The sequence below is a fragment of the Nelusetta ayraudi genome, unplaced genomic scaffold (assembly GCF_046127955.1).
Source record: "Nelusetta ayraudi isolate G7.1 ecotype Tasmania unplaced genomic scaffold, CSIRO-AGI_Nayr_v1 ptg000008l, whole genome shotgun sequence".
In the NCBI taxonomy this organism is placed as follows: domain Eukaryota; kingdom Metazoa; phylum Chordata; class Actinopteri; order Tetraodontiformes; family Monacanthidae; genus Nelusetta; species Nelusetta ayraudi.
Window position 1 is genome coordinate 2,535,914 of NW_027466058.1, and position 23,563 is coordinate 2,559,476.

A 23,563-nucleotide genomic window follows, 5' to 3' on the forward strand; every position below is an offset into this window, starting at 1 on the left:
TGCTACCCTGAAAAAGCCAATTATGTTGCACAAATCAGCAGTCGACGATGTGCAAACAGTTTCTGTTTTGTTGCCCAAACAGGGTTGAGAGAGTTGCTGGACTTTAAGAATTAAAATCTGTTTCTGCAGAAAATGAAGCATGCCACCAACAAGGAACATTGTGCTAATTACAAAACTGCAAATATAATCCACTTTGTTTTAACAGTGATAAATTGTGATAGTACATTTGCCAATCGATAATAAAGAATCCCTAAAATGTAAACAATATAGAAAAATAGTGCATAAGAGATTAATCGATGTAGCTACACACGGTTTTTCTCATTTTACGTAATCAAATCTTTGCATGAGCCTCAGCTCTAATTGAAAGACCAGTTCCCCTCCTATAAATTTAATATACATATTTTCCCTTTGAACTAATATTGCTATTTATCCAACAGCATTATTTGGGTGCAGGATATTGAGTTTGGCAGATACTGACGGTAAAGCCAGCAGTCTTTTTTCAAACATAATATAACTTGATGGCACTTTGCGCAGCGTGGGCTTTAAAACATTAAAGAGACTCACAAAAACTCCACGGAAAGCCTTTAAATGCTCAGCGTTTCCTCTCGAAACTACGCCACATTAGTGCAAATCCGGAAAGGCACGCCGGCGATCACGAAAGGCTTGTGCTAATGATGGGCTGGGATGTAAACGTCAATGGAATCGCCACAGACTGCTGTAACAAAATCAGGTGAGCTCAGTTTGGTCATCCTAAATGCGTCCACAAGACGATGCTCATTTACTTCCTCACAGTGATACAGAGAGAAAATTACTGTTTTGTCCTGCTCACATTTATCTGATTGATCCCCGCGACTTTAATTACTGGAAAGAAACATTGGAACAGAGAGTTTATTTATTTATCTATTTCGCTCACCACATGGCCATTACATTGGTTGAAAGGCAGACATTCCAGTCACACAAGGCAGTCGCAGCAAAATTAATGTGGGTGTATGTATGGGTGAGTGGAAGCACCTCGAGCAGTAAAACCTGACTAAATCAGCGTCAGATACAGCAGACAGATGTTGCAACATCTGGATCATCTTGCAATCACCCGGGCTTCAAATGGAATGAAACAATGAATCAATTTAAAGACTAAGCCTTTAACTCGATGTCAACTGAGCACGTCTCCACATCCAGACTACACACTGCTGCTACTCCTGTAAATATCCCCGTTTAAGCCTTAATTGGCATCAAGAGTTGCTGGAAATTAATGACGGAAGTCGTTTTGCGACACAAACAGACAGATTATAGATCACTAAGCTGAACTGAAAAGCTCTATTTTCACAATAATATTGCACACAAAAGGCCTTTTCAGTCAGTGAGATGATTGAATTTAATTTAGGTTGTTTTGTTAAATCACCTAAACGTTCAGTTTGTGCAAACTGACCTACAAAATTCTACAAAAGACTATAAAATCTTATTGTTGTAATTAGCTGGTTGCCAGATCCTGCTGCCTTTGGAACAGCAAAAAAAGAAAAAGAAAAAAACTTTTTAAAAGACCTCTGATTCAGTGCCATCACTTTTAAGCCGTAACCACGCTGTATAGTCTTAATTAGTTCACATGAACAGGGCCGCATTTATCACAGCCTCGTTGGTTTGCCACAGAGATAAATAGCGGGCAAGAGGTTGAGCCCAGAGAGAACATTTGGGGGATAATCGTGGATTAGTAATAGTTTCCATGACACAAGTTGCCACAGCATCCAGAGCGAGTATGGCACACTTGATGCTGCAGTAGCAGAGAGGGGAAGATGAGACTTACTTGTGACTAAGGGGCTTCCAGAGAAACAGCGATGGGCCCTTAGAGACACTTGGGAAGAGTCTGTTGTTCAAAACGTCATAAAGCACAGAGCAGAGTTTGAATTCCTGTCTGTGTTGCTGCAAAGCTGCAGCCTTTCCTGACATTATCACCATCACAAAGCAGGGAAATGCCCTTATGAATCAGACAGAGGGGGAACCTCACAAGCGATTCACAATTTCAATTGACTATTTTAGAATTTTTTTCTACTTTTTTTTTCAGTTGGAAAGTCCACACAGTCTGGGAATGAACCAGTGCTATGTTGTGGAGAAGCAATGTTGCAACAACATCTGTTGAGCCATCATGTTGGAAACACTGCTGTTTATTCTCATCTCTACAACAACTTATTAAAGTAAGAAAGCACAGGTTGTGGGTCTTTAAGTTCTCTATTTGTCGACGCATGGTATTAGTCCTTGGGTATCTGATTAAACACACTTGCAATGTGCACTAATGAGGTGTTTATAATGTGTGAGGGAGACAAAACATTAGGAAGTCATGCTGCTAATGAACCAATGCACGTGTGAATTATAGTGGATTTTGAACATAAAAACACGTTTGAGAGTGTGAAAGTGACTTTTTTACTGGAAATGCATAACACCTGAAAGACTTGTCACACTTCCAGACTTCTGGGGGAAAAAAATGCTGTTTATTGTAAGACAATTAGACTGAAACTCCTTTCGAAATCAACCTGTTTCCTTGGTTTTGGCTGTCACTTTCAGTGATGAGTAATTTTAAGCAGCTGGTTTGATGAGATTTTAATTCTGAGATCCAAAGTAATTACATGAAATATGAGTTACACAGTCAATGGGACGAGAGGTAAAAGCCGCCAATAAGAGCCAGTGAACAGATCTGAATGTGTCATTTTAAATGTGATTTTTTTATTTTTTTTATTTCCTTTTATTAAGGTGTCTTGAATATTGTTGTGAATATGAGCAGTTAACCAGATAGACATGAAGTATATGCTGTGGTTAAGAGACGTTCTGTCTGACAGGTTGGGTTTCTACAGTGTGTCAATGTTAAAGAATATATTGTAAACATGAGATTAAATAGAAATGTACATAGTGATCTTAAAAGAACCGTTAATGTATTTATGTTAGAAAAGCACAAATCTTTAAAGACGATTCAGTTCCATTCAAATAATAGTTTTAACTTATTTTTTTATACAAATATATTTTGTTGCTTGTCGAGCTCCTTGCTACTACATCCCTTGGCATAACTTCAGAAACAGACTGCTACCTGTTTCAGCTGAGATTCATATTTACATGAAAACTGAAATTTATTCCAACAATCACATATGAACAATAAAGAGCCCCCTTTTGAGAACAGTATTTATTTTTCCTCTATGGGCGACTCCTCTGCCTCCGCTGTGCTGGCTGAGGGTTCCCACTGGTGCCGCCATTATCCTGAGCACACCCAGAAGTGAGGCACACCCCTGGAGATCCTCGTAGACCCGCGTGGCCTCTGCGTCCTGGCCGACCCGTATGGCCCCTCTCGCCTGGCTGGCCTGGCTGCCCATTGAAGGCTCTTCCTGGACGTCCAGGCTGACCTGTTATACAGGTAACAATGGCAATTGCTTTAACAGTTGCACTTTGTCCACACGGAGATTAAGAAGGCTTTCATCGTAGGAAGGTTTTCTGTAAACCAAAATTGTCAAAATTATGTTTGTTCAAAGAAATCGCTGCAGTATATGTGCCGGGCCTGTGAGTGGAGCTGTCACGCAGCCATAGAAACGCACCAAAAACAGCAAAGAAAACATGGAACGTGCTCTTAAACTCTCACAATGGAAGTTAAAGAGGTGGTATTTCAATATTGACATTGTAATCCGCTGTAGTTACTGTTGTTGGCCGGTTTAGCTCATGCGGGTTAAGGTAGAGCAATGGTGTTTCAGAAAAGAGCGTATGGATCGCTAACATGGATATGCAAGGGTGGCGTTAAGAGAGTCGATCTCTGTGTAACCTGCTTTCCAAAAAAAAATAACAACAACAACAACAAAAAAACTTTCGCAGATACCCCTTGGCCCAAGATTTCCAATGTGCACAAGCTTAGACGGACTATAATCTACAGGTGTTAAGTTGATTTACCAATTGGTCCCTGGTCTCCGGTGTAACCTGACAGGCCGTAACCCTTGGCACCTTTGTCACCTTGTTCCCCGGTGTCACCTGCAAGCCAGGCAGAGACAAAAACACGACTGTTTTAGCAAGACAGACAAATTTGAGCACCCCCACAGCCCATCACATCACTCCGCTGGTGTTAATCGCAGACCATATGTGTTCCTGAGGTCACTGGTAAAGTATTGTTAAAAACACCCTGTAAATATTCTCTGATTTCATTGGCACTTGGCACAAGAATGTGGCCCCAGTGTGACATCACACAATCAGACCTTCAAGCGTTCACACCTTGGAGTCAGTGTGTTTGTGTGAAAGTTCTTATTGTGCCGTACAGTGTTTGATTCAGCGGTTTCACACTGTGTAGTAACACATTGTCAAATTATTCTCTGCTGGTTCTCACAGCTTTATAGATAACTTGCAAATTAGCATTTCACACGCAAATCTGATGGATTTCCTCCAATGTCCTCCAATGCAGCTTTGACATTTTTAACTAAAAGTCAATTGTGAAAAGGTCTGAGGGAAACAAAATGGAATATGATTATATGGAATATGGAATAGACAAACTGGCTGTTCCAAGTGTAATGACACTGTTGCTTCATAGCTGTTGGAATTTTAAAGCAATTGCTGGTTCGACAGCCAAACCGAACAGCCTTGGGTGTTGTCTGAATATATGGCCTTCATCAGCTCTGTGTTCACTGCCTGTTGTCTTCCAGTGGCCAGAACCGTTAATCCCTCTAGTTTTGTTTTGTTATTTATGAGACAGCCATATAAAGGAGCAACAACATCATCTCTGTGTTAACACACCTGCTTCCCCTTGACCACCTGGTTCTCCGACTTCACCGTAAAATCCTGGGCGTCCCTCTTCCCCTTCAGCGCCGTCATACCCTGGATCACCCTGGTATCATGATCAAGAAGACAAATAATTGATGTGTTCAGTACTTGGTATCAGTCTCTATTTTTTTCTTCACTTATTCCCATAGAACACCTGCTTGTTGCTTTTGTCACTTGAAATCAAACCTCACAACATTGGGCATGCTAATTATAATCTAATATAGTGGAATATTTTTGGTAAATCTGCGGCTTTAAGAGAGAGTTTATCTCTTAAATGCGAATGGATACTACATTGTGTAATAATGTGGAAAAGGCTTTCCAATCCAAGGAACAGCCTCACAGCTCTCCAAAAATCATTCAGCCCAGCCCAAGTGTCTACACTGGACTCCATATTTGTCCGCATCAAGAAGTGGAAATTATAATTTTTTCATTCCGAGCTATTCGGCCAAACTCTCCATCTCCACAGTCCAGTCGGGACCCACACTGTGTTGTGTGTGTGTGTTTGCATTTTGCTCAGGCAGGAGGAAAAGGAGACAAACAAGGCTCGGAGAACAGGTCTCGGGCACATGTCACACCTGAAGTGACCCAAAACCAACTCACAGGAGGTCCGGGGGGCCCTTTCTTTCCAGGGGGGCCAGGGGCCCCCATGGGCACGTCCCCGTAGAGAGGACACACCGCGGCGCACGTCCTCTTCACTGAGTTGGCAAAGGTGGACAGCTGCTCGCGGAAGACTTTCTTACAAACTTCGATCACGTGTTGAGCGGGGAGGCTGGGTCCCTGTGGAAACAAGGGTTACATCATTACCACTTCCATCACTGGAAGTGCCTCAACGACAGGACATGTAATCCGGAATATTCCAAGACAGGACATGCCAGAGCAATGGCTGCCTAGGGAGAAAATGCACTGAACAGATGAAGCCATCACTGATAGTTTAGCCCACTGGACGTGCATGTCAGTCAGAGTGGTGCAAATTCTTACTGCAGATGTAAATAAAAGCAGTTGTTTACTTATGTATCGCTGTGTAATTTTTATGAAAGGCTCTCTACTTACTGTCGGACCTGGGGGTCCCTGGAAGCCATCAGGGCCCGCTTCACCTTGGACGCCCTTGATCCCCACAGGACCTGTACTTCCAGTTGGGCCTGCTGGGCCTCGCTTCCCTCGTCTCCCCAGAGGACCTTGCTCACCTTGGTCTCCAACCTCACAGGACAGTCAACAACATTAGCCGCTCAGGACTCAGAGGAGGCCAAAATCGATGAGTGACAAACGCAACAGCAACGTGATTAGATTTTATTTTTATTTTTATTTTTTCTTAAGGAGAGTTCAATGATGGTCCATAACTTCTCGCAGCTCACCAGTCCTTTTGGGCCCTTGACTCCTTTTCCTCCCTTTGAAAAAAACCAAAAAAAACAAAGTTGTGTTGTTCAATTGAAAACACGTTGACGCCACAATGAAGTGCAGTTGGTATTAAACATGTGTGCAGTACCTGTGCCCCGCTGACTCCTCGGATTCCCTGGATTCCTGTGTCACCCTGCACAAGGCAAACACGAGCGTAAGTATTTTTAGAGATTGCAAATATCTGACATAAAAGAATTTCTTTTGTTTAAGTCTGCATGCCGTGATCAGTCGATGTTTATAGTGAAGAACGTTGATTCATGTCATTTAAGTTTTACATTTTGCAAGATCTGGGCTTGCTTGCTGAATCTCTCAGGCGTCTTAATGTTGTACATTTATATGCAGATTTGTGTTTTTAAGCTTTTCGGCACATTTGTGGTTAACTTCAAAACTTGACATAAAACATTTAAATATTGACTTGTAATGGATACTAGAGGGGGATGTATCACCTTGGGTCCCGGTTTTCCAGGCACACCTACGTGTCCCTGTAAAAAGATATAGACATAATTTGATGTTTGGAGGAAAAGGTTTGTAGGAGTGGAGAAAAATTCATCTGGCGGACTTACAGTAGGTCCCGGTGGGCCGATAAATCCAGGCCTGCCTGGCTTCCCTGCAGAACCTTTGTAACCTCTTGGGCCCTCGAGAGTAAAACATTTATTAAACCAACCTAAGGGACTGCAATGTTCTTTGTTGTTCCCCTTTAACATGGCGAACTACTTGATGTACGGAATGTATTATCCTCTTGTCTTGAGTGTGAACTGGTGACTTACAGTCTTGCCTTGGGGACCCATTTCTCCTGGTGGCCCAAGGGAACCCTTTGCTCCCTTTAAAAGGCACCAACCAAAACAGAGTTATCAGCCAAGAACAACTACGACCGTTCCATTCGTTTATTTACGACGCAAACAACATCAGCGAGTTACCTGTGGTCCTCTTGGTCCCACTTTTCCGCCGAGACCTTGGAGTCCTTGATAAGCCTGGAAGTAGCACATGCAACTTAATAATAACTATAAAGCACTTTGCTTTGACAAGTCCTCGTTAAGTTGTCGTTATCTGCATAAATAATACCTCTATTCCTGGATCGCCATCTCTACCTGGCAGGCCTGGATCTCCAATTATGCCCTATGGAAAGACTCCCATTAGTGTAACACAGACAAATGACCCTCAGAGTGATAAACGTGGAGTCAATTAGCAGTAAATCATTCACCTTTGGACCAAGAGTGCCAACTTTGCCCAAGGGTCCTGGGCTCCCCTAGTTAGCAGACAACAAATAGATCAATTCAAAAACAAATGAAAGGATCATTCAATATTTCTGATGTTTAAATGCAGGATTTGTGGTACATACAGGCATCCCCTTTGCTCCCGGGACTCCTCTCTCTCCAGAATTGCCCACAATGCCCTGTGTCAAATCATCATCAGTGACTCCAAATGAAGCGTGACGATCTTAAGCAGTTCATAATTCTGGTCACAACTCATTCAGAGTCAGACCACATGTATTGACAACGTTTATGGAGACAGCACATAACTTCAAACCATCACTGCAGCTCAGTGGCTTTCCGTGGTCACATCAGAGGATTTTTTTTCTTTTTAATGTTCCAGTGTTATTTTTGAGCACAGGGAGGAACGCCAGCAGTAACCCACCTGCTTCCCTCTTGGACCCTCACGCCCGACCACTCCAGCTGTCCCCTTTTCACCCTAGAAATAAAAGCGTGTCAGTTTTTAAGCGCCAAATGAAGATGACAGTATAGTTCAGGAAGGCAGGAGGTATGGATACCTTGACTCCTTGAAATCCCAGTATTCCTTCATATCCCATCTCACCTTTGGTGCCCTTGGAGGAGGCCGTAATGTTAGTCAGGGACCGATGGCACAAAATGCTCAGCAACCTGTGCGAAGGCTAACTCACAACTTCTCCTTGTTCCCCAGTTTCTCCAATTCCTCCATGTGGACCACGAACGCCCTTTAATAAGTCAGAAAGATCTCACTTAATTGCCTGTAAAGCTGCACAGCTGCTTTGAAATACGCCATTCTTCCATCCATTTCTCTGGCCGCTTCTCCTGTACCCACCAATGTTTCCCCTGGTGTCTGCTTGCTATTTTCTAATTAAACAGATGCTGTTAAAAGTCTTGTCTCAAGGGGTGCTTACCTTGTAGCCTGCTGCTCCCTTTAATCCCTTCAGCCCTTTAGGACTTCTGTCTCCCTGTCAACAAATCAACTCATTAATTGGGATTAGTAACACTTCAAGGCAGCAAGGTGATAAATCTGAGTGAGACAAATTACCACTTGGCCTCGGAGTCCTCTCATTCCTTTCTCTCCTTTGATTCCTTGCTCTCCCTGAGGTTGGACGCATGTGAGATTCCGTTAATGCACTTTGACGACGGGTGAATCCTGATATAATGAGGCAAATCTCACCTTCGGGCCAGGTTCGCCAATGACGCCGTAGTCCCCCGTGTTGCCTCTAATCCCCTGCAAGACAAGTTAGACTCAATCCGCTGCACAGTGATGGAGCTGCTTGTCTCCAAGTCCTGTTTAACAAACAGGTCATAACATGTAAAAGTAATGACTTGCTGCGGTCACAGACTCCCAACCACCACCTCGACATGGTAGCCCAAACAGAGAACTGATTTATGGCAAAACCGATGATAACTATAAATTAATGCTTTTAAAGGAATGTTTCCACACGTTTTATGTTGACACAGCCAGATCACCAGACCTGAGCAGTCAGTGCATAAACTAAAGTAAAATAAATGCCGATTGATATTTTAGCTCCATTTATCGTGCATTGACAAAATGTATTTTCAGGGATTATGTGCGAAAACTGTATTTATTACTCGAATTGCAGATCATGCAGCAAAGGTATTTGTGGACAAGTGAAGCAATCAACTTCAGAATCAATTCACCACATGATTGCTTTCTGATTGCTAGACATGAGAATTGGGTCAGTATGAAAGTCTGAAACAAGTGGTTCTTTTACATAAATACATCCCACAGTTAGGAAGTAATAATTTTAGGATAAAGACTGGAAAAATATTATAAATCCCAATCAAATGTTTCCAGACTCAGACAAAATGTACACTTTACGGTATATCGGAAAGCTTGGGTGTAGTTCTTGTTTTGTTTTGTGTGTTTTTTTCCCCCTTTGACCTGGTTGGCATTTTGTTTTGCCCTTTGCTGCCTTCCTCGCATTATACTAACCTTTCTCCTGATGGACAGCCGTGTCAAACGTTTTAGCACAAAATTCCCTGAATGTCAAAATGTTCCTTGAGCATCAGCTGTTAAAATTACATGCTTAAACTGGGATAATTGGAGTATAAAATGGGAGGCCTGCTGTAAATGTCACCTCAGTCACATCAGCGGAGAGTACAAGCCAACATTCAGCAGATTTAGGGAAACATTGGTCATAAAAAAAAAAAAAAATACAACGCAACGTCCGGAGTTGCTTGCACAGATGTTGACTTCCTTGGTAGTCGCAGGAAAAGTGTTTTCCAGTCGGCTGTTTTTCATTAAGTCAACAAACAGATTAAACGGGGGCCGGGATGCCTTTGTGAAGTCGGTTTATTTGACACTGCAGCACGAGCTGAGTCAGGGAAGCAGAGGTTAACCTCGGATATGGACGGCAGCATGGCCAAAGGCATGACCGTGAACTTTACAGCGTGTCTGAGGTGCATATAGCTCCAGCAGACAAAGGACCACCCACCACCTGAGATGGGACACTTCATATGTACGTGTGCCAGGAAATGCCCTCCTCGAATGCAAGCGGGGGAGGAGATAAACATGTTGGGGCTCGGTGATTCACAAGCTGGACACAGTTCAGAACGCCCGCCGACGGGGTTACACAAGACAGATGTTTACTCCAGATGAGCTGCAGCTGCAATTTGGGGGATCGTGTAGCCCCTCGCAGATCTGGAAATGTGCTCCCAAACGTACGAGCGGCGCACGGGCGTGCAGGCGGCATGGTTGATCGAGTAGGGAGCACCTCTTCTCCCGCTGCCGCTACTGAACACGTGTGCTCCAAATCTTCAGATCTGCTCCGACACAAACTGCAAGGCATCGAGGATATTAACAAGTCTTAAAGTGTCAATTATCCCAGAAACTCTCTGAGGACGCAAATGTGATTCCCCCGCAAAATTCTCTGAAGTCTGCAACAGCAGCGGCTGTTTAATGAACTGTTTATTCTAATCTTCAAAACTTCAGTTTCTTTTTCACAACGTGGTCTCCCCACTGTGGACTTGATCGCGCTGAACGCAGCCAACATCCACACGCAGGGACAGCTCCCGCTCAACTGTCCAGTTTCTAGCGTGTGGGTGGGAGTTTTTAAACTCCCGGCCCAGTTTCTCCCTACATAGAAAACTTAATCCACTTTAAATCCTTGCGGTCCTTTACTACTTTGAGTGATTCTGCAACTGCAGGGTGACATTTGGGGATTGGCCTGGGGTTTATCTTGGCTTCCTCCCTCATCCTTTGTAAAACTGACAGGAGTTTTCAAAGACTGCAAGGAGCGCCTATGTTTACCATCAACCATAAGTTGTCTGTTTCCTTCCTGCTGGGTCTCAGTTGTGCAGCTGTTGCCATACTCATCATCTTTTCTAATGACAGCCCAAAGCTTCACAATGTTCCTCGCTGGTTTAACCACTTAACGTGTTGCAACCAAATCAAGCTTTCGTTCAGTCTCGCAAATGTGCGATCAGAATGAGTAAGAGAGGCATATTCTACAGGTCTTATTTTTATTTTTACCAAGTTTCCTTGTCTTGCTGGTTCCCCAGGCTCTCCAGGAAGCCCTCTGTGACCCTGCAGAAGAATAAATACATATCATTAATACTTATCCTGCCTAATTGCCATGTTTACACCATGCAGGTTGTTCACCTTCGGCCCCGGAGGTCCCTGAACGCCAGGTTGTCCGTGCATGCATTTGCAAGATGGTTTTCCAGCTGTTAGGCCAATCTCAGCGTACCCTCCGCACTGCCACGGACCCAAAGGGAAGACAAGGGTTGGACAAGCAAGCACATAATGTAAATATTCCTGAGCACAAAGGTGAGGCCATGGCAAATGGGAACGGACTCACCACACCAGAGAGCTCGCAGCAGCCCTCTGAGTAGGCCTTCTCAGGATCGCAGGACAACTCCATCTGCTGGAGGTCCACCTGGAGGGAGACAACCAGATCTACTACAACAACGTACAACACAGGCTGAAATATTGCTCGCCAAAAGCTGCCAACGTACAGACACAGAGCGATCTCCAACGGCCCGCTTGACGATGGAGGTGTACCCTCTGCGGATGACCGGCCTCGGCTCATCCAGGGACTCCACGCTGACCTCCTCGCAGTCTATCAGCAGCTTCACCCCGCTGTCCTTCACGCTCAAGGCCAACTTGTGCCAGTCTCCGTCAAACAGCTTCTCCACGCCGGAGAAGGTCCTGAGCATTTGGCTCCCACGAGGGCTGGTGTAGAAGAAGTCCAAAGAGCGAGTGTCGGCCTGGAAACGCAGGCCCACCTGCTCCCGTCCCTGCAGGTCGCTGACCTGCCACAGGTCCCAGGATCTCTTGGCCGTTTCTTTGGTTATCTTAAATGTAGCGATGACGGAGTAGTCGCTCGGTAGCCCATCTGGATACACATCGCTGTGGAGGGACAGTGAGGGGCATGTGGTAGGAGGCGTTATCATCCGTCGGTCAACATTTAAAGGCTATTGTGAAAGAAGTTGTAAATTAAATATAAATTAAAATGTTATGCTTTTATTACAGATGAGCAACTGCAACTGAAGGCATTGAAGGGTTTTTGACTTAAACAGTTTAACATTAAACTAAACGCTGCACTTTGTGTCCATAGTTCCTAATAGATACCACTGTCATTTGGTTGGTTTTTTTTCCCCTCTTCACCTGTGTTTTACACTTAAGGTGCTAATCCCCTGCACAAACCTTGTATGAAAAACACCCTAAAGTACGCTTTTAACTTGACTAATGCTGTACCTCATGGATCTTCGCAGATGGATTGACGGGTTCACACGGAAAGCCACAGCCTCAGGTTCAGAGCCGGCGACTCTCCTCACTCCCTTGGACTCAGACACGCGGAACTCCTCCAGCAGATCAAAATCTCACGGCACAGACACAAAGGTTTGTTAGGCATTACATTGACTCATTGTCACTGGGGGGGTTGCACTGTGTTTAATCCGACGTCAGCGCTGACATCACTGATTTTCAAAAATGGCCGAATTCCTTTTTGCCATTTATAATGTCATCTCAACAATGCACAATGAGGTCATTCATTAAGCCCATTAGCATGATGAGGCTGTTTATGTTTTCAAGGCTGGTTTTGGCCACTGGATTCTGAACTCTGCACGCTTTCTGGCTGAGGGTAAATGAGATCAGCATGCAGGTGGTGTTGTCTGAAAACATAACATGCATGAATGACAAATGATTAAAGGTAAATATTTCAACCTAAGTTTTTTGTAAAAAAAAATAAATAATAATAATAATAATAAAAGAAGAAAAAACTGCTGTGAGCTAATAAAAACGGCACTTTGGACATTCAGCAGGATGTACCATACTTAAAATGCCACAGTTTTCACTCAGTCCGCTGACTGTGAGTTGTATATAGCAACAGATGCAAAGCTTCCAATATTCAACATTCATATTCATAAACTAAATCATGGCCTCTGTGATCCCCCGGTGGCTGTTTCCATTGAAATCTTAATAATCTGACACATTCAAGTCAGTTATTAAACAAACAAACTTAATACAGCACACAAAAGTACAATGACTTTGTTTAAGGCTGTGCAAACAGAGAAAATTATTCATTTCAATTTTTTCTGAATAGAAGCTTGATTTGCTTAATTTCACCGCCGCTAAACATTGTTTGTGTACCATTTTTTTCACATAGACTTGTTCACTTGTTCACTAACTGATTTTTGGCAATGCAAATATGTGTTTGATCAAATGAAAATATTAATCAATGCAAAAATAACCGATATCTGCTGCTCTATAAGGTCACTACCAGCAGGGTGCAAAGTAAGTGAGAAAGTGAGCGACCAAATACTGCCATCTGCTGGTCAAAACGGATTACATGTAGCGCTAAACGTAAAAAGTCATTATGAAATAATTCATGATCAATGAATAGACATCGACTCCATTTAAGTCAATTTATAAAATATATATCATAGATATTCTATATAGAATTAATTCAAAGCCAAAATATATCATATGAGAGCTTATGAGCATTTGGGTGAGTCGGTTTTGACCATACTTGGTTTTGTGTTATCAGGAAATTAAAAAAGAGCCAGTGCATTCATGCCATGTTTCACAACAATGTGATCATCCACCAAAATACTATGAAGCAAAAAGACAGAAAGAAAAGAAAATATGTTTTGTTTTTTAAACTTACGTGGCAAGTTTTGACATTGTGTTAGTCCTGAGATGGCAAGGACGGCAGCAAACACCAGCAGGGCACGGTTCACTGGCATTTTCAAATGTTTGAAGTCAGAGGCAATTAGTGCCTGTGGTGCAAATCAAAAGACAAGCAAACCAAAGATTTAATAACTTTTTTCTTCTTTTTTTTTTTGGCTGGTAGCTCACTCTTGTATGGGTAGAACAGAGGTCATAACTTCCTAGACAGAAGCAGAAAACTGGAAATGTACAGGAATTAAAAAAATAATATTCCCACATGCACAAACTAGTTAATATTTTGACACTAACGCATGCATTAATTGTTTGTTTTTATTTAGACAGAATGAATATAATTTTACTTCTCATAGGTATAAACTGACATAATATTGAATCAAATGTAACAGCTACAGTTATTTAAGTGTGACTCCACTTTGAATTGGAAACAGGTAATATCACAACCCCGTCACAACTATCATTTGCCATTTATAAAGCTACTGTAAATAAAAGCAATGTTTAGATTTCACACAGACAAAATACACTACAAAAACAAAATAAACTGAGTGGAAATAGTTCAGAAAGACATCATTACTCACATATTCTAGATGTAAAATCCTAAGGCTCCTGCAGGTGGGTCTCCAGTTCCCGATGAGAGGATATATTCCGCTCTAAAGTGCCATCCCGAGGCCAGTGAACAGGAGAACCATTCAACCAAGGAGCTCTGGGTCTCAGAGGAGCCTGACCCCTGAGCTCCACTACACCACTGACCTCCAGAGGATCTGTCTCCTCTCATAGGCCAGTTGCACCTTACACCACCGAGAGTCCCACAGGGAACTGGGCCATCCTACGAGAGGAATGAGGAGGAAAAGGCCCAATATGTGGTTGTTTTTTTTTTTTTTTTTTGGTGAGCTAAAATGTCAAAGAAGGTAACGGCTGTGTCAAAAGACCTGTTCAGCGTGGCCCTCAAAAGTTATGGTTATCTCACTGAGAAGAAGCTGCTCCTCTTAGCCGAGGCACTGGGGTAAAGATCACGTTTTGCTTCAACAGGTAGCCACCGCGTATGCTCATCCAAGAGTCTTTTATTTTACGCTTCACTGAGAGAAAGATGCAGTATGTCACAGCCAAACACAAGATGCTCTGCAAACATTCCACTCAGAGGAGGCCACACCCTCAGTCAAGACCAGCTCACATCATCCAGTCAGCATGCCAACGAGGAGAAGCTGCAGGGAAAAGGGAATGAGCCACGGATACAGTTGGCAAATGTTTCTCAGATAGAGCAGACTGCAGGCGTTCTGCAGAATTATGAAAAATGCATAATTTTGTTGTTGTTGTTTTTTTAAGCTGACCATTTTTTTCTATTGTACCTTCCAGGTGTGTGTGTGTGTGTGTGTGTGTGTGTGTGTGTGTGTGTGTGTGTGTGTGTGTGTGTGTGTGTGTGTGTGTGTGTGTGTGTGTGTGTACACAAATGCTAGCTTTGATTCATATGTGAAATTCTAGATCAAGAATCTCATTTTCTCCTTTACTCTTTTTATGTATTTATTTAGAATGATCCATCCATCCAACCAACCTTTTTTTTCCTATACCCTCTATCTCCTGCACTCAGGGTTGTGGGTGTCTGCTGGAGCTCATTCCAGCTGTCATAGGACAAAGGCAGAGTTCAGCCTGGACAAGTTCATCACAGATAGAAAGACACATCGATAGACAAACAACTATTCGAACTCACACACACACACGCCTACTGACAATTTAGAGTTTCCAATTCGCCTGAGAGAACCCACACAGATAGGAGCAGGTCATCCCTTTAGAGCAGAACAAGAGTAGACTGAGAAGGGAAGAGGGCGCAGGCTCCCGGGTAATCATCATGCTAACCAGTCGTAGCCAGGGCACACGATCAATTGGAGGCATTGTGACGTGACCCTCAACTGTCACAGTACAAACACGTTGTCAATTGTGTTTGTACTTTGTTGTTCACGCCTGCGCTCCCTGCTTTCCATCGTCATCTCTCAGTCTCCATCTAGCGACAGAACAGTGGAAGTGCAGTTTTCGCAGTTGTAAATATGTGAAGCGGACACCAAGTGGTCACGGGTAATGGGCATTAGGAACAGTCATGGAAATTGATTTTGTTTTGATATGTTATTGTATGGTGTTATTTTTCTGTTTGTTCTGTGTTATTATTCTAAAGTGTTATCAACTACCCCAACAGAAATCAATAGAGGGAAGGAATGTGAAGAGAGGGAAGTGACAACGCGCACACGGTGGTGGAGAGAGTCCTTTGAGGAGACGGTCAGCTGACGTGGATCATTATCCTTGACGAAAGGAACATACCTTCATTTCACTAACCAGGAGGATCCCAGTGCATCAGGCCCAGATGGGAAGACACTTGAGGAAGGTAAGAGCCAGTAAGAGCACCTCGGGCCTCAGTGAAACTTTAATACCCTTTGTATTGAACCCAGCAGGATAGCTCATTGGGTTTAGACTGCTTGCTATGGTGCGAGAGACTTGGGTTCAATTCCTGGTTGAGGCAAGTGAAATGTACCTATGCATGCTTGAGGTAGTTATATGGCTCTCCAACATCAAGAGGGGTGGATAGCTAAGTGCGTAAGACTGCTGACTATCATATCGTCACCCTATTAAAATAGTGTCCGAAGTCATTTTTTGAAGAAAATTAGTTTTTGGCTTAAATCTTCTCTCGGTAACGCTGGCCATCTATTTTTGTGATTTCCCAAAAACCTGAAAGAAATGAAGACACACAAGACTCAATTTGAAAGAGGCACAGGTCAATAAGAAGCCTCCTTTTATACAAGCCAATAGGAAACCTCAATTTGACAGCACCGTGGATTAACAAAACAAAGAAGAAGAAAAAATAACAATATGAAAAATGAATGACGAGAGGCAAGTTTGTGGTCGACACCAGACTCTGGTGTTTTTCTGCAAGCAGGTTTATTACAAAGTAATGTTACAGTAACAATTTCAGCTCTACCGAAATGAACCATACATTGACATAGATGCACAGAGAATGTCTAAATGGAGTGACAAGTCTTTAAGGTTGATGCACACACTGGTGTGAAGTGCTCAAACAAAAAGGGGTCTGCGGCTGCACACAAACAAACAAACAAACAAACAAACAAACAAACAACAAACCAACGGACATTAGAAGCTTCATGGTTACAAGGTTACTTTCCTTAAATAGTGTTAGTCAAAGGTTTCTGCAGTGCTCGTTGGGGTTTATACTACAGTATATTGCATTGCCCTTTAAATGCATGTTGGCAGTATATCATAGCACTTGAATAAATAGTGGTAGTGCCTCACATGGTACCAGAATGAATTGCTTTGTCCAAACATGAGCAAACATAAGCTACAGTACATTCAGTAACTCACAGCGTGTTGCCCTTCATTAGTGTGAAGAAATGTTAGTCCAACTAACGACGCGGCTTCCTAGTCTCAGGCAAGCAGATTTTGCATTATTAAAATAAAATACAATAAAAACAATATGACATTTTTTTTCTTTTTACAAAAAAATAAATACATTAAAAACAAATACACAAGGCCATTAACGCTCCATTCTCACATAATATTAAACCAGATCGCCTCTCAACAGAATATTTTACATCTCCGCTACTATTTAAATAACACTACAACATTTGCAGTCCTTTTTTTTTTTTTTTTTCTTTTCAAGTTAGGTATCTCCAGTGTCCGTTACGTGTTTGACGATGCAACGAGGCTCCTTCGGGGTCGGTTGCGTTCAAGGCCACTTACTATCGCTTGGATCCCTTGGCCAGTTTGCTCGTGGGAGTGCTTCGTCTCTGCGGCGTGGGGATCTTGGAGGGCTTCCCTCCGTGCTGGCGGGACGCGGAGCGCGGCGTGCCGCGAGCCGGGTCGCCCACCGTCTCCGACGCGTCCGAGCACACGGACTGGATGTCGGAGATGTCGAAGTCGGAGGCGTCGCTGCCTCTCCGGCTGCTCCCCCTGCTGCCAGCTTTGCTCCCGGGGCGGCTGGAGTTTCTTCTCGACTCTGCAAACCACGCGGAGACACTGCTCAGTGGCTGGGATTGTATAGTAACATGCACAGGTTGCAAACGTATTCACATTCTGTACTTAAATAAAAGTACAGATACTTGTGTAGAAAAAAAAAAACACTCTGGTATAAGTAAAAGTAATGATTTAACTCCTTTACTTAAAGTAAAAGTAAGAAAGTACAGGTTCTAAAATGTACCAAAGTAAATATGTTTTTTTTTTTAATTATCATGAATGAAACAAATAATTTGCTGATAATTTTGCAAAACTGAAAAAGTTGTGACAGAATCATCTGAACTGAACTGATTGAGCATCTGGATCATTTTTAACAGTTTTGGTCCTCTCAATACTATAGAGTTTTTTTGTTTCTTTTTCAACTGCAGCATAACCAAACAGAAATCAGTGATAGTTTTGACCAGTGAGCCGTAATTAGATGTTTACACTTTTAATAATAACAAATGTTATTTTCTTCATTCTTACCTTTTTTTTCCTGTACTGAAAACTGACTGAACGGTGACCCTAAAGCCAAGGTACTCTAAAATAACGGCCCCTTTAAAATATCATCAACTTTTGCATTGAACTACGCCGCAGCATAATTCAACTAGCTCCACTTCAAGCAGTAACTGTTATAATAATAATAAATATTAAGTGAATTACTTTGAGGAGAATTTGTATCTTTTAAACACAAGAGTAATGAGCATGCTTTCTCTAATGTAAGGCGTAGAAAGTACAAATATTTGTGTACAAATGTAGGGAGTACAATACATTGATAGAGATAGAGTTAAAAGTCGTCATAAGAAGAAATACAGGTGTCTGTAGAAATGTTGTCCTGCAACTATATTAAGTGCTAATATTTTGTTTTTCTAAGTTTTTTACTTTTGTATCAGAATGAAGGATTAAGTTTGAAAAAGGCCTTGTAGCTGGAACTGTTTATTGTAACATGTATTTCCAGCCACTCTTCAACAAGGGCTAATTCACAGCTAAAGAAGCTGCAAATCTCTTTGGAGACACAAATGCAGCCTATGTTCAGATAGGAAGTGCTCCAGATGTTGCTCCTCACTCACCGCCAAAAGTTTGTGTTCGAGCTTTGAGGACAGCGGCGCTGATCAAGGTTCCCTCTTCACCGGACTGGAAACCTTTGCCCGATAAATACCCAGGAAGACGCAGCTTGCTGCCTTGAACCGGCGTGCCCTGCAAGACACACACCTCCACTTTACCCTCCTCACTCACTCACTGACCTATTGTGGCGCTTGAAAACCAGTTAGCGGCAGAGTGCGACTGAAATGCTGTTAGTCTTTGAACTTTAAAAAAAAAAGAAGCATGTGGTTAATATTCAAACGATCATGCATGCATGTGTGAAATGGAGTGGCATGAGACGAGTGAGAAGCCGGAAAAGTCCAATATTCAGCCCATTAGTACTCAAAGAGAAGCTTTAAGACCCAAATGAAACGTCAAACAAAGCAAACTGTTTTGCCAAAATGAAATATTAAATTATTGAATAAATTCTTCCATTAACTGTGAATCAGAGACATGGAAAACAGTCCCACTCTAGACTGTTGTACGTGTTCAACACGTTTTGGTAACTGAGTTTTGAGTTTCACTTGGGTCCCAAATGTAAAAACATCCCACGTCTTATTCTGCAAACGACGATACCTCTGAGGATGAACCTTGGCTCCCGAAGGAGTCTGATGATTTAAGAGGGGTGGAGGGTTTGCTGTTTGCAAGCCAGGGCTTATCATAATTTCGGGTAATGTGTTGTTGATTCTGAGGAACAATGGCAAGTCATGATAAAAAGGCAAAAGAAAAGCAAAAAACCAAAACAGACATGGATTCACAAATGGCAACTTAGGAGAATCACTAGATGTAAAGAAAAAAAAAAAAAAGGATGTAATCAAACAGTGTAGAGTTGAACTGTGGGAGACAAAATGGGCGTGAAACGGCCGAGCGATGGGCGGGCGAGAGGAGCAGCTCACCTTGGCCGTGGTGGTGGTGGCAGGATGAACCAGGCAGCTCTGACTGGAGGTGGACCTGTTGGGGGAGGCTCCTCTGGACGAGGGCCGCGACCTCCGACCTCGGTAGCGGAAGCTGGCCATCACCTGAGTGGTTCCCTCCGGGAGGATGAACTTCTCCCGCAGTTCCATGTTGGTCCTGCCTTTAGCTGAGGAGCAGCACACCAGGTCAGTGTTATTAATAAGAAGGTAAGGATTTCTCAGAACTGACGTTGTTTCTCACATTTGGTCTGGATTTCAAAGTCACATTTTCCTTCAAACAAATCCTGGAAACTGTGACAGAACGTGGTGCTTAGAGGGAGGAAATAGTCATTTTATGATTCCATAGCTAACCTAATTTTCATTTTAAATTGCGTACTATCCAGAAATGTCCAAAATTTGATTTTGACAATTTAGAAGCAGTGGGTTCAACGGTGATACTGTGTCTATTTTATCTGTAAATAGCATCACATTCCCCAGCTAGTTCCAGGACTTTCTACATGAGTAATGTGGAAAAAGTAGCAGTGAGACTGACATGATGAAATCATGGTCAGATAAAGAAAAAATAAAGGATATCTATGCAAAATAAATAAATCAATAAATGAACTCGGCCTGCAAATGAAAATTAAACAAACTACCAGAGCAGCTATTGGATACGCAGCTGCAGGATAAACTCACGGTTTTGTACTGTACGAATCTCACAACCAATCTGAAATACTCTCATACTATATTAAGCAAATTAAAAATAATTGCACAGCAAGACTTCATGAAATGGACCAAACCAGACGGACCCCGTGCCTGTTGTTCACACAAACAAACTGGTTAACATGCATCTTTTGTCAAGTTCGGAATTGCAGCGCCCCCTACCACTCGCCTGCCAGTTGAGTTACCTCTCTCTGCTTTGAGTACTACTTGTAATTGCAATCAATTACATTTGCAAAATAATCCTCAGTACACTGCTCATGGATGATGCTAGACTTTATCAGGTGTTCATCTCCCCAACTCTTCAACTGTTTGTTTTTTTTCTATTACTTGTTTGATAGTCCAGCAAATCTGGAAACCACTGCAAAATAAGCTCTCTTTCATGCTGAGAAAGCAAAATAAAAGCTGCTAATCTGGCCCTCGAGGGCCATGACAGTTCTTGAGAGAAAACCCACAGGAGGTGGTGTGACTCACGAAAAAAAAAATCACACACACACACACACACACGAGACGCATGCATGGAAAGCAGCTGTCGCTAGGTGACCGTGACTGACGTGAGACGTTGACTCATTCACGATGAGCGCGCACGCACACACACCCAGGCGGCGCAGTCAGTGGCGCACACACACCAACGCAAGCGACACACGCTCGGATGTGCAGACACACATACCACAGGTGGGTTCATGGAGCATGGTGAGAAAGTTTGAGATTTGCCAACCTATGGGAGACTGAGTAATCGAAGAGTTTGATTCCGAGCGCAACATTTTGCTGCCGTGGTGATGGACTAGAAGGAGCGAAACCGTTTTCAGCAGGAGGGAAGTTTAGCAAAGGGGGGGAGGAAGAAAAGGAAATTGATAGTTAATACAGAGGATGAAAGAAACAAGTAGGGCACATTGAGCTTTTGCTTCATTAAAAACTAAAGGTAATGTTTATTGCAGTTGGCTGGTAACCAAATATTAAAAAAAAAAAAAAAGACTTTAAAAATTTAAAAATGATTCATGATTTTAGGATAGTGACCAACTAATTAACCTAATTTTGACAATTAAATGCCCCATATCTTTTGTCAATACAAATGTAGCAAGTTTAACACATTTATCAAATAAAATCCAAAAAGGATTTTTTTTTTTTTTTTTTTTTTTTTTAACAGAATTTGGTCTAAAAACAGAAGGAAAAAAAAAAAGATGATCCACATCCTGATTGATGGTAGAGTCTTGATACTTACTGAACTGACCTACGTCAACTTGGATTGTGGGTTTAAATGTTCAAAGGTATAAATTCAACCATGAAAATCATACCATCCATTGACAACTTTAGAATAAAGATACCTATACACACTGGTGTAAAGGCACATACTCACTATCAGCAGTCAAAAATGGATCGAAACTAAAAAATCACACCGATCTGCACCTTACCCAATAAGCTTTTAGATAATAATAAAGAAATATTTCTAAATTTAAAAGCCAGGTGCTGAGTGCAGCGTTTCTTTTGGCCGACTTGCTGAACTCACCTCGGCAGGGGTCATTCTTCACCAGAAACTCATCCAGCGCCATCCAGCCTCCGCCCACCCGCACCATCACGGTGCTGCGCAAAATCCGCACCAGCCGAAGCTGCTGAGAGTCTCCGAACTGCGGAGGAGGGAGGAAGACACAGGGAAAGTGTGAGTAAAGCTTTGCACGAGAGGCCGGTGGCAGCTGTGCAACAATGGAAATCAAAATGGTCTGAATAATCAAATGTATTCCAATCAGTTTGTCTGTTGAATTAAACAAATGTGTATATATAGAGATAGACAATCATGCAAAAAGAATGAATCGATGTAATAGAAATTATTTGGTCTGAATAGGAATGATTTCCGTTTCATGTTGCACAGATTTACACATGGATCATGACACAAAATTTTAAGACACACAAATCACACGACAGTCAATCCAACTGGTGAGAGTGAGTGTTGGATGTGGTTGACCCTCTTTTCTAGTGTTTGACACACCACTGTTTAGTTTTTTTTATGCCCAGTTTCTATACATAAAGTACTTGTACTAGTAAAATTTGTTTAAAAAAGTTTTGTTCATGGAAAAACTTGAATATTGTAATTCCTACAATTAAAAACATTAAACTACTTGGTTTGCAGTTCAAACAACACTTTTATTAAATCTACAGATTTAAATGGGGAGACATCTATATTTAAAAAACAAAACAAAACAAAACATAAATATATTTTTGAAGCACAGTGTGGATTCAAATGTCTGAGCTTCTGATGACAAGTTTCTCCTGACATTTCTACTAATTGAAAGTAACCTAAGAAATAACCTGAAAGCACCACTGGGCGGCAGTAGTGTGCATTCATTTTACTCTCCCATCAACCCTTCGCATCCAAAGGAGTGCCCAGCGTGTTAGCATGTTAGCGGAAGCGAACGGCGTCTCCGAGCTGATGGGAGAAGTGAAGTCGGACCAGTTGGATGTGACGGCGAGCGTTAGCACGACGACGACGACGACACACACACAGAGAGATCACACGGGACGATCACAACCGCATGCTTTCTGTCGAGGACAAATAGTCTCACACCATGATCGAGCGGACAAACAGCGATCTTTCCCACAATCTGACACTGTGTTGCACTTTCTACAGCTACAACTCCAAGTAGCAGAAGAGGAGGAGGATGCATTGACACTTGATGCGGATCCGAATGCAGCTATCGGCTTCGATGACACATGAGGGATGGGTCCAATCAGCTCTGTCTAATCCACCACAGTGTGACACGCAGACATGACCAAACAAGATGAGCCTCCGCTGAAGTGCCCGCTGTTTCGTCTCTTATCTATGAGTCTCGCCGAAACATTAACAATCCCGCACTCCAAATGATTAACTGAATGGTTTCAATGCCACTGGTGATTTAAGTGATCAAAAATACATTAAAGGTGATGATGATCTGGAGGAAAAAAGAGGCACAAGACACATCTTAAGAATAACCATTTACCAGAATACAGCTTTCCAAAACTGCAACGTGTAGGTGGGGGGTAAGATTTTGACTGTCCCTGTTTGCTATTGTCTCATCGCCGATTAAGGAGTCATGTAAGCAGTGAACCAGACCGAACTGTCAAAAGAATTATTTCAATTCAATTGTTGTGACAAAGACAAAACTACTTCACACTGTATACCAACACTGATGCCCCTGTACCCTCATACTGGCATGTCCCATCATTAACCTTAACAAAGCTGAAGGAAGCATATGAGGCATATAAACTGCAGCATGCAACAGGTCAAAACATGTTAACTCAAACAGATTTTTTTTTTTAAAAGGGCAATTAACATCATCAGAATAAACCAATTCAGA

General features: G+C 42.4%; 2 protein-coding genes across 16 annotated transcripts in view; both read right to left on the reverse strand.

Annotated features, from left to right (window-relative positions):
• Positions 1 to 2,690: 2,690 nt before the first annotated feature.
• LOC142883668 (uncharacterized) lies at positions 2,691 to 14,600 on the reverse strand. Of its 2 annotated transcripts, XM_076018725.1 has the most exons (28): positions 14,478 to 14,600; positions 14,127 to 14,374; positions 13,532 to 13,643; positions 12,121 to 12,244; positions 11,379 to 11,772; positions 11,222 to 11,299; positions 11,023 to 11,118; positions 10,894 to 10,947; positions 8,572 to 8,625; positions 8,440 to 8,493; positions 8,306 to 8,359; positions 8,066 to 8,119; positions 7,937 to 7,990; positions 7,804 to 7,857; positions 7,508 to 7,561; positions 7,370 to 7,414; positions 7,231 to 7,284; positions 7,086 to 7,139; positions 6,936 to 6,989; positions 6,732 to 6,803; positions 6,615 to 6,650; positions 6,257 to 6,301; positions 6,126 to 6,158; positions 5,824 to 5,970; positions 5,374 to 5,550; positions 4,747 to 4,837; positions 3,916 to 3,993; positions 2,691 to 3,380 (listed from the first exon to the last, which is right to left on the reverse strand). In XM_076018725.1, exons 3-28 carry the CDS (start codon positions 13,608 to 13,610, stop codon positions 3,175 to 3,177), a joined length of 2,295 nt encoding a protein of 764 aa, XP_075874840.1. In that variant the 5' UTR covers positions 13,611 to 13,643; positions 14,127 to 14,374; positions 14,478 to 14,600; the 3' UTR covers positions 2,691 to 3,174. The 2 variants fall into 2 exon arrangements, with proteins under 2 accessions (XP_075874840.1, XP_075874839.1); XM_076018724.1 differs by having other exon boundaries at positions 14,127 to 14,594.
• Positions 14,601 to 16,427: 1,827 nt separating this feature from the next.
• Positions 16,428 to 23,563, reverse strand: part of dst (dystonin) — a 91,943-nt gene continuing 84,807 nt past the window's right edge. For 5 of the 14 annotated variants that reach the window (XM_076018740.1, XM_076018732.1, XM_076018731.1 and 2 more), the window contains 5 exons: positions 21,742 to 21,859; positions 19,518 to 19,702; positions 19,198 to 19,308; positions 18,609 to 18,735; positions 16,428 to 17,542 (listed from right to left, as the gene is read on the reverse strand). In XM_076018740.1, the coding sequence (XP_075874855.1) occupies positions 17,286 to 17,542; positions 18,609 to 18,735; positions 19,198 to 19,308; positions 19,518 to 19,702; positions 21,742 to 21,859 (798 nt within the window). In that variant the 3' untranslated portion in view covers positions 16,428 to 17,285. Of the gene's footprint in view, positions 17,543 to 18,608; positions 18,736 to 19,197; positions 19,309 to 19,517; positions 19,703 to 20,904; positions 21,019 to 21,741; positions 21,860 to 23,206; positions 23,324 to 23,563 lie in introns of all 14 variants that reach the window. The other 9 variants (XM_076018726.1, XM_076018735.1, XM_076018734.1 and 6 more) reach the window with 5 other exon arrangements.

Coding starts and splice junctions, on each gene's coding strand:
- LOC142883668 (XM_076018725.1), bottom strand. CDS start 13,610: ATGCCAGTGAACCGTGCCCTGCTGGTGTTTGCTGCCGTCCTTGCCATC. Junction 6,159..6,256: donor GAGGAGTCAGCGGGGCACAG/GTACTGCACACA, acceptor TTTTTTTCAAAG/GGAGGAAAAGGAGTCAAGGG. Junction 3,381..3,915: donor CGGAGACCAGGGACCAATTG/GTAAATCAACTT, acceptor CCTGTATAACAG/GTCAGCCTGGACGTCCAGGA.